Source organism: Barbus barbus (genome assembly GCF_936440315.1).
Source record: "Barbus barbus genome assembly, chromosome: 36".
NCBI classification, from domain to species: Eukaryota; Metazoa; Chordata; class Actinopteri; order Cypriniformes; family Cyprinidae; genus Barbus; species Barbus barbus.
Window position 1 is genome coordinate 19,116,747 of NC_136714.1, and position 15,204 is coordinate 19,131,950.

A 15,204-nucleotide genomic window follows, 5' to 3' on the forward strand; every position below is an offset into this window, starting at 1 on the left:
ATTGCAAAAATGAACCATCATAGAGTGAACGTTTATCATTTGTATGCGTTTTATCTTGCCAATTTACACATTTGAGTGATTTTAAGCCATTCCAGTGCAAGACAAGGCGAATAGAACTTATTTCACTGTCCGTGCGCTGATTTCTGTGGCCACAGCTGCCGGACATGGTGCCCGCGCACAGATTTTTAAGCGCGCGCGAACACCGAGTTCATTCTTCATTCGCATTTCCTTGTGTTTGAACAGACGCATACATACAGAATTATGTGAAAATGGACGTCTCAACAATCATTCTCGATAACGCAGTCACTCATCTTCAGTGAACGAAAACAAGTTAGAAAGAAATAGCATGTGTATCATTATATTGGATCCGTGCATTCGGTCTTAAAGGGACAGCTGCCTATAAACACATGCTGTTATATATGACAGAAGAAAAGGGGCATGGTCCACGGGAAAATCATTGTGACAAAAATACACCACTCCTCTAAAAAGAAAACAGTACAAACCATGTTATCATAGGGTGGTTGAGTTTAAATTTCAGAAACCTTTTAAGACGCACTTCCTAAGTTCTTAAGCAAGTTTTACAAAACAAAATATCACAAGAATTATGGCAATGCTTCATCTCATCCAGGCCTTTTTAAGTCACACAGTAGGACCATCTCAGCATCTACAGATACTGTTGTGAATCTGTAAAATCACCAGCACTTGGCACCTATACTCTAGAAAAGCTTCCAACAACATTTTTCTGGACAGGACCTACACTGAAGAGGTTAATGAACAGCATCACAAGCTTTGAAGCGGAGTCTATTTTTGTCCACGTCCAAGTCAAACAAGAACTTTTCACTTTTTCAGGGGGGTTTAGTAATTGCTACTAGGAAAAGAGCAAATGTAAATATCTTAATCTTTTCCAAACAAATCTCTTAATGAGTAAGGCGACGGATACTCGAGCTCGCTAAAACACTTGACGTTTATTAGTCATTTGAGATGGTGTCCGTTTGAATCTGCTGCTTGACGTGTAAATCGAGTTTATGAAAGGCCAGGCAATGACGAAGAATCTTTTCACAGGATGTTCTAGGTGGAAAGAACTTCAAATAACCTGAGGATAATGTCCTGGATGCTTTGCCTTTTCTGGACTAAGTTTTCACCAACATGCAAGTGCACTGATAGGCCTCTATGCCCCTTTTAATGGAGTGGAAGACATGACGGGTGGTATCAGAACAACAACCGACACAGGTCCTAAAATGGAAAAGCTATTTTGATATGAACTATGGTGCACGGTCAAGCTAACACTCAACGCAAGCAGATTTTGTTTGAGATGAGACTTAGTGCATAGAATGTAGAGATACTTACAAACTACATATAGTTGACATATTACATTTTGTGCAATATATTACATGTATTACCACTGAACATGCTTAATCAGATTTATTCACCACACACTTAGATGGTGAAGTGCACTCAGTGCTGCTCTAAGAGGGCTCTAGGTATTAAAAATAAAAACTATGATCCTAAACTAAACTAAAGAATGTGGAACATAATCCTGATATACAGCTCAAGTTAGAAAAAGGTCATGTAACAGGGTAACCTACTTTTAGGTAGACAAGGAGAGGAAGTCTTGTAAGAATAGATCGTAGAAAAATAATTGAGCGTTTAATATTATTTTTATAACACCGGTTAATGGCAAGAGTTAAAAAGTTAAAAATTGCACAAGCCTCAGGCCTTTTAATTAAAAGAATGCTCAAAAACATCTTCAAAGGCCAGCTATGCCATAAAGCTTAGAGTTTTATTCTCGATCCCCTGATGATTTCATCTAATGGTGCTCAGAGAGATAAGTGCCAACCCAAAACACAAAAATCAAGGTCACTTTTACTCAAATTAAGGAAGTTAAAAAGCTAACAGAGCAAGTGGTTGTGTCGTATTTGCTGCTAATGGGGGGTTGGGAACAAACTGTCAAACTCTCCTCAGTGACTTAAAGAAACGCTTCAGCTACATCCTCTTCCTGAGAAACAGCATTGGGCCTCATTTAGGTTGTGATACCAGTTGCAGCAATTCCACGTGAAAGTTATTCACTGGTAAACCATGTGGTCTTAACTCCACAAGATATTCACCTTTGGATGATCAAGCCGTACAAACAGAAAGAGCCTGTGCTGTGAAACAGTCAAATAAATTACAGTATATGACTTAAGTAGACTTAAAAGTAAAAGTAGTAGTTTTTAGCAATTGCTTTGTGGTTGCTAGGGATTTATGGGTGGTATCTAGGTGGTAAAGTCAAAGGAGCCAATCCCATTTCTCAATTATACTCTGGTCATTAGATATAGCTCAGGTCCCTCTTACAAAGGACATGTTATCCACTAAACAAAACCTTATATCCCAGGTTTATTAATATTAATAAAAAATAAATAACCACAACACACACGCTAAACAAAAAAACTAAAAATAGTGCCTTGCATCAGTTAATCAATTAAAATCTAATTGAATTAAATTTAATTCAATTTAAAGGAGTAGTTCACTTCCAGAAAGAATTTTCCTTATAAATTTACTCACCCCCATGCAGGCCCATAGCCAGCTATGAGGTCACAGAGGTCCGGACCTTGGTAAATTTTTCATGTTCAAAAATAAAATTTGTTCTCTGAATAACTAATTTGGTGTTTAACTCCTCATATAAATGTCTGCGTGTATAATTCAGTTCAGACAGTTTGCAAGAGTGTTTAGCGTCCGTAGTATAAAAATTATCGCTGTGAGACGCTGGCTGAGTGAACGAGGCTTGCGAGTGAGGGCGTGAGCGCAGATCCAGCAACTATAAGCATTTTTTTACTTGTCTTTTCCACTTAATTTGACACTTTAGGAAGTTAAAGTAGGAAGTTGCAGTTTAGGGTCAGTGATATCTATATCTCATCTTATTTGCAAAAGATTTGAAATAATTTCGGTTTACTTTTATTTATCGGCTTTTCTTTATCTTAATAGCAATATCTGGCAACACTGCATCGCCGGCACTTAAACTGCTAGTAATCAAAAAAGCCCATGGACAGGTCATTGCTGACAGGAAACGGTAAGGGAAACGCAAAAAAATATCATGATATCTGTCGGAAACGTTATCAACGCTGACAAAACGGTAGCATTTAACACTAGTGCAAAGATCTGTAGAACAAGTAGGTTACAGAATGAAATGAAATACGCAAACACTAAGAAGTCTATGCTAAGTCATTCAGTATAGTTGTTAAATTTTCACAAATCATGCTATAAACATTCATAAGAGCACTAGAAAAAGTTATCAGCTGTATAGCAATGGTTATAAATATAACTATAATGGCAATATGTATTGTTGCATGAATAATAAACTGATAAAATTATTCACCACATAACTATAGAAAAGTATTAACAAAAAATGATCATCCCTCCAAAACAGAGAAAGCATCTTTCACAAACATCTAAATTTTTGTCTGTTTTAAAGTGTTAATAGTGTATATAATGAATTGTATTTATAGGGGTTATTCTAGCACAATTCTATAATAAGGGGGTTATTACAGCAGTTATATAATCTATATAGTTATTATAGGTTTTATATCCCCCCCGGACCTCACTAATTTTCAAAGTCTGGCTACGGCCATGCCCCCATGTCAAGAAATGTCAGGTTTTTTCTTTATATAGTGGACTTCAATGGTGGCCCACATGTTGAAGGTCCAAATTGCAGTTTCAGCGTAGCTACACTATCCCAGCCGAGCAATAAGGGTCTTATCTTATCTAGCTCTGTGATGAGCAGGCGCATCTTCACTTTAGAAAAGTCACGTGGTTGGTTCTTCATCTGTGTAACTAGGTTTAAAAAGGTAGGTAATTGCGAAAAACTCCATCTCATTTTCTCCACCAACTTCAACATCAAAATAAAGGGCGTTTGACTTTCTTTGCACGTTCGCTTTGTAAATACTAGCTCGGTACTTCCGCCTACGTCACATGTGCATGATTACATAATCGGTCGAGCTAGTGCAAGACAAGCATTTGTGGTTTAAAAAGTATAAAAGTTTGTATTTTTCTTTGAAAATGACCGATCGTTTTGCTAGATAAGACACTTATTCCTCAGCTGGGACCGTGTACAGCCCTTTGAAGCTGCACTGAAACTGCGATTTGGGCCTTCAACCCATTGAAGTCCACTATATGGAGGAAAATGCTGGAATGTTTTCCTCAAAAACCTTAATTTCTTTTTGACTGAAGAAAGAAAGACATGAACATCTTGGGTAACATGGGGGTGAGTAAATAATCAGGAAATGTTCATTCTAGAAATGACCGATTACATTAAGCAAGCATGCATCACTGGTTGACATTAGCTCATATTTTCTTGGGAAAACGTAAGGAACATCTTGACCGCTAACACGTTAGTAAGCAAAATTTAGGAAGGTCTAATCCCTTCTTCAAAAGAAGCATTAACAGCTCCTCGCATTGTACCGGTTTGCCTTTGGCTGGTTTGCGTAAAGAACGCTCCCTCCCAGCAGTCTTACTTTGCTGGAGCTCCCTTGGGGCTCTTCTCAAGGGAACTGACACTGAGAGGGCGCAAGTGCAGCGAAGACCCGATCACGTAAACACACAGGGCCGGATATGCTGCCTGTCATGCAGACAACTTGTCCTCCAAAAGCCTGTTCCTACTGTAGCCGATGATGGGACCGAACGGGTGGACAGCAAGAGAGGACAAAGAGCAGAACACCTCCCCTTCAAACATAAAAAAAAAAAAGAAAAAAAAAAAAGCAGCCATCTGGCTCACTGATTATTTCGTCAAATCTGGCCAACTCTTAACTGCACATCCTGTCTCTGTCCTTCATTCACTCTCTTGCTCGTTCTCCACTGGGACGGGGTCGTCGTTTAGGCTACAGGCCTGCAGTGAGATCATGTCGCAGAGTTTTATGCAAAATGAAACATCCCACCTGAGCGATTGCGGGGCAACCTCGATTTAGTACTTCTAAGGACAATTCCCATGAGTCAGAGCTGTAACCATAGCAAAAGAAACAATCTTGGTTAATTAGCAGAGCGGCGCAGTAAATTTAGAAGCTGGAGCATTGCAAAAAGTGTGTCGCTAGGAGGAAGACGGCGTTAATTTGTGGACAGGAAGTAATACAATGAATATAAAAATCACAAAAGCTAGTCTACACTGGCTGCTTGTCACTTTCTCCCAGACGTGATCGGCATTCACACTGCAGTGGCAAAGGCAGTTGGATAATGTTTCTACTGCTTTCCATTACCCCTTTTTAAAGTTTCCTCAATTCCTCAAGTGGCTTGCATCAGCATTGTGCTGTACTGTATTCCTTTGGGTCAAACAGGGACTTGGTCTACACGTCCCCATCCCCCAGCATTAGGGCTGTGCGATTTGGGGAAAATATCTAATTGCGATTTTTTTGACAGATATTGCGATTTGATCTGCGATTATAAATTTGTAAAGTCAAGCTTCAGCTCAATATTAATCAATGTGCAGCACAGTAGGAGTATCGTTACCCTGCTGAAAACAAACAAACAATAGAAACCATCACAGAAATTCTTATAGTTTCCATAAAAAAATTCCTTTTTGTTTTGGGCATTATTCCAATAGGAATTACTGTTGTTCTATTGGTTGCCAACTGCTAGATTACATCCCACCAATAGACTGCATCAAATAGATAGACATCATTATAGACACCAGTAGACACCATTATAGTTTACATTAAAACCAGTAAAATTCCCATTACAACCCTTAAATCCATTAAAAATTCTATTGTGTTTTGGGAGAGGTTCACAAACACTTTTTTCTGCAGGGAAGATTATAAATGGTATTCCTACTTTTACAGAATTACTGAATTTCACAGGAAAGATGTGTTTATTTTTTTATAAATAAAAAGAACTGTATTTCTTTAGTCAATTATTAAAGTATTACATGTTACACGGGCTGATTTATTCATTTTTAAGTATTTGGGATTTTAAGAAGTGGGAAATGTGCTGAATGTTTCATTTCATCTAAATGAAATTGGCAAGCAGTTAGACTTAATTTACATTCGTTTTAAATGCGGAGCCAGGCGCGAGTTGACACCGGTTGCGCGCGTGCGTCAGGCCTCGCGGACTTGCGGAGCAGATCCAGGTGCGAGTATAAAAGAGCACCGTGAGACACGGGTTGTGTGTGCGGTCTTGTGAAATAGCAAAACATGCATTATAAATTATAAATATTTCAAATTAATCTGTTGGAGAGATAAAATGTGTAGGATAACGTTCATGTAGCCTACTAATAAAAACATCTAAAAATTTATCTTTTATTCTCCAGTACTGAAAGCAGAACCGATAAGGGAGCTCTTGATATGCGTTGTGACGCAGCTCTTGCAAATTACCTTTTTTGTTCGTTGTCTGTTATTTCGAAGCTGTAGTTACATACGTTTTTATTAATTTTTAATTTGCCTAACTTTCGATTTGACCCTTTTTAAATGGTGGGCGCTTACGCAGTTGGCTAGAGCAGTGCTGATCGGGGAGAACAGAGGTGCGCTCATTCTATTGGCTAGTAAAACTGCCACTCAAAGGCTGGCAGTCATGCATATGCTCTGAAACAGAGTAATATCACGTCCACATCACAGGCTTTGCGATTAGAAAATCGCAACGTCTCAAATCACGATTCGATTTAGATTAATTGCACAGCCCTACCCAGCATCCTCTTGCGATTGATCTCCTTAATGTCTCACTACACTGATGTCCCTCAAGGTGAGGCCTCGATTAAGAGAAGAGTGACTGAGAGAAAGTCAAGCAACACCTAAATGTGACTGATTCAGCGATTGAGATCATCAAATGTTAATGTGCAGTCATGGTAAAATTAGACTTCATACATTTTAGCTCAAAAGCACTTTCAAGTTTCAAGACAGAATATCTCATTTGTAATGTAAGAGAAGTAGTGACATATTTTCTGATCTATCATCAGTTTACAAGCCTACAATAGTTCCCCAAAGAGGTGTTTACACTGCAAAAAAATCCTAATTTTCCAGGTTAAACTTCTAAAATTCTTGAAATAAGATCAATTTTCTTGAGAAGCAACACTGCATAAGATAAAGCCCGTTTCAAAGATTGTAGCTTTCACACATATTTTGTCTTACTGCACTGCTAGATTTTGTCCACTTGTTTAAGTATTAAGTTAAAAACAAGAAAATCTGCCAGTGCCGTAAAACAAAATACACGTATATTCAAGACAGATCTGAGTAACAAAACCAGCCCATTGCCCATCAAAAGTAGCCCAAAACTAGCACAATGGCCAATTAAAGTAGTCCAAAAAGTAACCCAAATATCAAAATACATACTAAAATATATTTAAAATACATATTTCACAGTCACCGTTATGCATTAGCATTACACACAATGTTAAATCGATAATCACCATACAGCAGTATTCATAAACTGTCTGTTTTCCAAAATAAATAAATAAATAAAAAATCACTGGTCAAATATAAATGATGCAGTGTCATACCTTTAAGCCACACAGTGAAAAGAAAAAACAAACTTGGCAATCCGGATTTAAGATACAATTTATGAAAATAAGTTTTAATATCTTATGCAACACTAAGTAATTTATATATATTATATAATAATTATATTTTAACCATTTCTATAAATATTTTAATTGGACCAAGTCAAAAATATCTCAGTGTTTTGCAGTGCCTAAAGAAAGATAACAGGAATCCATTAGCATTCCGATTCGTACATTTATTCAATTTCCTGAAACTACCAATTTCTGGAGCTCCCTATGAAGACCACAACATGTTCTCAAAACAGAAGTGCTAAAAAAGGCAAAATGGATGACGACTTTAAGACTTTTAAAAATCCTTTCAGTTCAGCATTAGCAACAAAGCTCTGAAACAAAGAGCTTTTACTGCATTTTGAAAGAGGATATGCGCACAAATAAATGGTCAATTATCGCTGCTGGTCTGCAGATGGCAGGATACGCCTCACAGGCACAACAGATCAGATGTTTGGAATTTGAGGCAGCATGATGGCATCATTTTACATGCTATCAGCCAGCAGATGCACAAAAGACGCCGATAACAATGTGGAGATTATGAGACCATCTCCAGCAAAGACCTGCAAGGTCATTCTTCCATGAGAGTAAAGTGAAACAAAAGCAGCTACATGGATCTGAGTTTATGACTCACCTTCTTAAAAGCCGAGGTAGGCCAAAAAAAAATAAATAACCTGCAAAGATATAAATGTACAAGCAATCTATTCCTACCTCTACTACACCTATTTAGCAAGATGACGCAGATGTTGACAGGGTAACGGGACCAAGGGGTGGGGCTTCAGTGCTGCTATGCTAGGATTTAGATCAGCCGTTATTGTTCTCCGATTGTTGGAGGATTTAAGGTGTAACTTATGCCTCTAGCACAAACAATGTTGATGTTTAATAATTGAAAGTTAGAAGTATGTTCAAATACATAATCTTAAATATGATTGACAGTATAAGCAACGCAACTCAGCAAATGTACATACAGTTACACTGCTATATAAAACTTTGGTCAGTATGACATTTATTCAATTAAAAAAACAGCGACAATATGATATTTTTTTAACAATATATTACTTTGTTACATTATTTAATGGCTCCTTACTGAATAAATTAATTCCAAAAAAATAAAAACAAGATAAAACAAGTCAGCCTAAAGCACTTACATTACATTTTAGAAGGACAAATTATTGCCTTAGCTTGACTGAAATTGAAGTGCACGTAAACATTTTTTTTCTCCCTGCATCATGCGGTTGCGTCACATTCCAAGCCCTACGGGTTTGATTAAACATACGTCATGCAGACCTCACGAGGGAACAGAAGATCATCGCTTTTCAAACATCACTGCACCATCTGCTGAAGGACAGTTCGGTGACCTCTGAGCAGAGGCTGGAGGATGCACATGGATGCTGAAAATTCATTTCAAATCAGCTGTGAGCTCTAGTGTCACTCGACGGCGAAGCTGCTGCCTCTAGACGGACACTTAACATTCCACTCACGAGACTCTCTTTCCCCCCTGCATTCACCTCCCTCGTTTCCTTCACCACCGTCTATCCACTACACTGTTTGCCTCCATGCACAAAGGGTACACCCAAATCCATTTACCCAGCTTTATCCCTCCTATACAGGAGTTTTAGAGAACCAGACCCCTTTATGACCTCTCTCTCCCCTTCACCAGGAGAAAAAGGAATGCAGTTCTCTCTCCCCATCTCTGACTGCAGCAGCAAACAAAATGGTGCAAGTTTCATGAACTTATTTTTTTGTTTGAAAAGCCAGTTAAAAATGTCAAAAAAAAAAAAAAAAAAAAATGTAATCCTAAAGTTTGCTTGTGAATTAGCAGTTTGAATTAGAAATGCTCAATGAATCACTCAGAGCTTTACTCCATTCGTAACGTATTTCTTGGTTGTCCAATTCAAAATCAACCAGGAACCGTTACTATAATACATACTCAAACAGATTAAACAGTTAACACATACATAACACATAACAAATAACAAATACATTCATTTTGCTATATTTTCATTTTTTTATTATTATTGGTCATTTAACCAATATTAACATATTTAATATGAAGTCCAATTGTAAGGTTGAATCAACAGTAAGGGAAACGTTCATTTGGCTCCATAATATAATATTAATATAATATATATATTTTTTTGTCGTCATCTGGAGCCCAGCTTCTGCAAAAGCATCCTATTCATATCCCATAATCTCATCCCTTAGATGTATCCTTAGCAACTTCACCACCCACGCAGAAGTACTGTGGAGTGTTTAATTTTGCATGACCCATCCGTTTAGGCACCACTCACAGGTTATGTAACAGGTACACATTCACCTGGTTGCATTACCGCAGGTATTAGTCAGAGCCACGAGAACATTCGCGCCTCCAATCACCATCCTGCTGATGGGGGCTCTGCTGCACCATGTAACAATACCAGTTTCACCTCATCGTGACTAAGCAGCTATTTAACTCCACCTGAAGCTTTTGAGCACACACCTCAACAAGACCAGTACAGACACACGTGGTAATATGAAGGTTACACATGCGCAGTGTAAACGGAGTGTGCTGGCCCGGAAACAAAAATTAAACTCTCTTAAGGGCACTTATGAAGGAGTGTTTTGGTTAGTTTAGTCACGGTGAACTGCTATTTAAACACTCGCTGAAAGAGGCTTAACAGCCGCACAATGTGTGAAACACTGAGTGAAGCAATAAGGAAGCGCCTAGTGATCTATTCTAGAGAGCAAAGGGTACATGACGCAATATAGAGAGCAAGGGGCACTCCTGATAATCCCTATTCTGATAAATTCACGTGGGAATGCTAACTATAAAAGGTTAACTAAATTACAAAGTACATTACTTTTACAGTCGTCCTCTTCCAGGACAATAGATAAAAAATATTGATGACTCATCTTGCATTATACAAACTATTGCCTAATAATAATAATAATAATAAAATGCGGGTTCGAGTCTCGGGCCGGCAGGAATTGTAGGTGGGGGGAGTGAATGTACAGCACTCTCTCCACCCTCAATACCACGACTGAGGTGCCCTTGAGCAAGGCACCGAACCCCCAACTGCTCCCCGGGCGCTGCAGCATAAAATGGCTGCCCACTGCTCCGGGTGTAATGTTCACGGTGTGTGTGTGTGTGTGTGCACGTTGGATGGGTTAAATGCAGAGCACGAATTCCGAGTATGGGTCACCATACTTGGCTGAATGTCACTTCACTAAAAAAATAAAAAAATAAAATAAAAAAAAAAACTCTGAAATGAGATTGTCCCCACCCCCAAATCATAAACCCCTCCTACCTTTGACTAGAAATAGTGGCAAATAACCTCATATTAGATTTATTTTTCCAAACAAATAATGGTTGCAAATGTTTTTTGATATTGAAAGTATTTTCAAAAATACTTTTAAACAATTTAAGTTTTTTCAGTGATACTTTTTAAAAAGAAATTAGGCTAATACTTTTATTCAGCAAGGATGCATTAAATTGATGCATGAAAAGTGAAGGACAGACATTTACCATGTTACAAAATATTTCAAAAACATTCTATTTAAAGAATCCTGAAATGTATCATGGTATAATAAGAACTGTTTTTAAGCAGCAAATCAGCATATTAGAATGATTTCTGAAGGATCATGTGACACTGAAGACTGGAGTAATGGCTGCTGAAAATTCAGCTTTGTCATCACAGATAATGCATTTTAAAACATAAAACAGATTTTACATTTTAATATTTAAAAATATTAGTTTTTACTGTATTTTGTATAAAAAAAGCACAGACTTGGTGAGAATAAGAAACTTATTTCTAAGTCTAATATGTACCTCCTCAACTTCCTGTTTTAATAGGAAATACGTTGGTAACAGAAAACTGTGAAATTCAAATACCACAAGTCACATAGAAAAAGAAAAAAGAAAAGGAAACAAAAACGCAACATTAGCTCTTATTTCTCAAGCAATAATTAATTTGTGGAAATTAGTTGAAAAAGAACTTTGAAATGACAAAGCAATTAGTTAATTCAGTGTGTTTTCTTGAAGTGCCAGCAGAGCTCTAATTGGTACTCTCTATGAAGTCTTTACTGGAAAACCCATGAAACACGACCTCTCCAGAGGCAACCGTGTGATCGCACACAAAGGTTCAGAGAGAGTGTCACTGTAAGCCTAAACCACTGGGAAACCAACCTGTTCACACAGCGGCCGTACCATATGGATAATCGCACTGGCTGCTTTACACCTGTTGCCATTTAGTCACCGCTGCTGCTAAGACTTCACCGTTCACCTAGGCTGAATTTAACATTGAAAATAGTCACTTAGTTGAAATTCTTACCAGCAACTTCCACAATGTCCCCGGGTACGATGTCCCTGGCTTTGATCCTCTGTACAGTCTTCCTGTCCTGGCGATAGACCTTGCCCATCTCGGGCTCATACTCCTTGAGGGCCTCAATGGCATTTTCTGCATTTCTCTCCTGCAAGCACAACGTGAATGGAAATTAGACATTTTCATATTTCTGGGACATCCTAGTAGGCATAAGAAAGCGTTAATAACAGGGGTTTTCAAACTAGGGTAAAGGGGGTCCACAGAAACATTCAGAGAAAAATATATAAATAATAATGTAAAATATTTTTACTCAGCAAAGACACATTAAAATTAGCAAAAGTGACAGAAATCTTCTGTAACTTATGTCTATTTCAAATAAATGCTGTTCTTTTGAATCAAACAATCCTGAAAAATATTTATGGTTTCAACAAAAAATAAGCAGCTCAACTGTTTACAACACATAAGAAATGTTTCTTGAGCATAAAATCAGTTTCAAAGTCCAGACCCGCAAAAATAAAGCGGGAAGGGTTGTAGTCACCAAGACATTTAAGGCAATAAGCTATAAATACACACGCCACAAAAGGCAGATCAGTATCGTTTCTCAATAGAAAACTAATAAGCAACTTTTACAAAAAATACTGACATTACTAATTGCTGAGTTTCAAGTCAGGCACCCAGTAAGGTATATGACACTCAAATCATTCTAACCACAGTGATGAGCATCAGAGATAAAATTCAGATAGCTAATAAGTATACAGAAATGACTCCTGTGCATCATGCTAATGATGAGAAATAAAGCAGAGAGCGTGGAAAGGCAGATAGAGTCACACGATTTGGCCCATGAGGCGTCGTGATTCTCATTTCACAGTTAAAATGAGCAGAACTGAAAGGAGAAAGGACAATCTAACTCTATAAGAACACTTTTGATTCAGACATCAATAAAGAAGCAGAGTGCGCTGCCTCAACATACTCCTTTCAAGCATGGAGTCTTTCCAACAGAATGTGCTCTGCCAAAATTAAGATTTAGATTAAAACCATTGCCAAAACACATTAAAATCAGTTAAATAATTCATGAAATGCATTTCATTCATATAATAAGTACTCTAAGTCCATGTGGCAAGGAAATAAACCACTAAAGAAGAATATTTTGTTTACAGTGCTAAAAATAATTGACAAAAATGAACAATGAACTGTATCGTTCAAAAGTGAGGGGTTAGTAGGATTTATTTGCAATCTTTTTCCACAATTCTTAGAAAAAAAAAAAACAGCATTTAAAGTGGTTTATTTAAAGACATCAGTGGTTCAACCGTAATTTTACGAAGCTACGAGAATTCTTTTTGTGTGCAAAGAAAACAAATTACAACTTTATTCAACAATTCTTAAGGCCATTGCACACTGACTCCGAATTTTTTGTCCGAAATTTTCGCACGTTGAAAAATAAATACGACCTCACGTTTTGTCAATCACGTTTGCACACTGCCTCCGAAATTGGTGGTCTTCTTTTTAATATGTGGATTCAGTATCGCTAGCAAAGTATCAAACTGAGGCACTGACATCCTGAAATAAACTTTGAATCTCTCAGGGAAAACCCCGCAGCTCTTTGATAAGGAGGTGGAACTCTCCTTCCTCTCTGCGCAATCTAAGGATTCGATGGACCTAATATTTCCTTTTTTTAAAAAGAGAGGACAACAAAATCATCCTCACTGCTTGAAGACATTTTGTATAGTTTTGCGAATTTTTTCGCAACGGATTAATTAAAACGCATCGGACTCAGTGTGCAAGGTCTCTGTGCGTGACGAATTTTTAAGATTGCGCATGCGAAAAAACGCATGCGAAAATTTCGGACTCAGTGTGCAGAGACCTTTATGCTCCTCATCAAGTCTGCAGTGGTGCGCCGCCATTGTAGAGAGAGTATCACGATGCATGCGCTCGCTTCCGCATGTGTCATGATACTCTCTCCACGAAATATCGTAAAATTATGGTTGAACACCTGATGTCACATGGACTATTTTAATGATGTCCTTGCTACGTTTCTGGACCTTGATCGTGGTAGTAACCTTGCGGTCTATGGGAGGGTCAGAGAGCTCTCGGATTATATAAAAAATATCTTGATTTGTGTTCCGAAGTTGAACAAAGATCTTACGACAAATTACAAAATTTCATTTTTGGGTGAACTATCCCTTTAAAATATTTTTTTTTTTTACATTTTCCTGTCACTACTGAACCATTTAATGCATCCTTGTTCAGAATCAGAATGAGCTTTATTGGCCAGGTATGTTTACACATATGAGGAATTTGTTATAGTGACAGAAGTGGCGGAGTAGAACTGTTTCAGCAAGTTCTGTGGCAGGTTGAAATTCCTCAGCTAGCGAAGGAAGTACAACCTCTGCTGGGCCTTTTTCACAATGGACTCAATGTTTCTCCTGAAGTCCACCATCATCTCCACAGTTTTGAGCGTGTTAAGCTCCAGGTTGTTAAGACTGCACCAGACAGACAGCTCCTTAACCTCCTGTCTGTAAGCAGACTCGTCACCGTCCTGAATGAGGCCGATCAGTGTGGCGTCACCTGCAAACTTCAGGAGCTTGACAGAGGGGTCTTTAGATGTGCAATCATTCGTGTAGAGGGAGAAGAGCAGTGGGGAGAGTACGCAGCCCTGAGGAGCTCCAGTGCTGATGGTGCGGGTGCTGGATGAGAATTTTCCCAGCCTCACTAACTGCTGCCTGTCTGTCAGGAAGCTGGTGATCCACTGGCAGAGGGAGGTGGGGATGGAGAGCTGTGTCAGTTTATTCTGAAGGATGGTGTTAAAAGCAGAGCTGAAGTCTACGAACAGAATCCTCACATAAGTCCCTGGTCTGTCCAGATGCTGCAGGATGAAGTGCAGTCCCATGTTGACTGCATCATCCACAGACCTGTTAGCTCTGTAGGCAAACTACAGGGGGTCCAGTAAGGGTCCAGTGGAAGCCTTCAGATAAGCCAATATCAGTCTTTCAAATTATTTCATGGCTACAGACGTTAGAGCCACAGGTCTGTAGTCATTAAGTCCAGTAATCTGTTGAAGATCTGTGTGAATATGGGGGCCAGCTGATCAGCACAGATTTTTAGGCAGGCTGATGACACACCGTCTGGGCCTGGTGCTTTCCTTCTTTTGTTCTTTCTGAAGACCTGGCGCACGTCATCTTCTCTGATCTGAATTGTAGGTGTGGGGGAGAGGGGGGTTGCTGGAGGTGTGCATGGTTGTGTGGAGAGGTGTTCAGGATGGGTGTGGGGTATTTTTTCAAATCTGCAGTAGAACTCATTCAGGTCATCTGCCAGTTGTTGATTCTCCAAAGTGCTGGGGGATGGTGTCTTGTAACTGGTGATATCTTTCATACTTTTCCACACTGAAGCAGAATCACTGGAAGAGAA

The 15,204-nt window shown here is 38.6% G+C and overlaps 1 protein-coding gene across 2 annotated transcripts in view; it reads right to left on the bottom strand.

Annotated features, from left to right (window-relative positions):
• LOC306856405 (sarcoplasmic/endoplasmic reticulum calcium ATPase 2) overlaps positions 1-15,204 on the bottom strand; it is a 53,993-nt gene that overhangs the window by 27,453 nt on the left and 11,336 nt on the right. For both annotated transcript variants that reach the window (XM_079395680.1, XM_079395679.1), the window contains exon 5: positions 11,809-11,947. In XM_079395680.1, the coding sequence (XP_079251806.1) occupies positions 11,809-11,947 (139 nt within the window). The remainder of the gene's footprint in view (positions 1-11,808; positions 11,948-15,204) is intronic.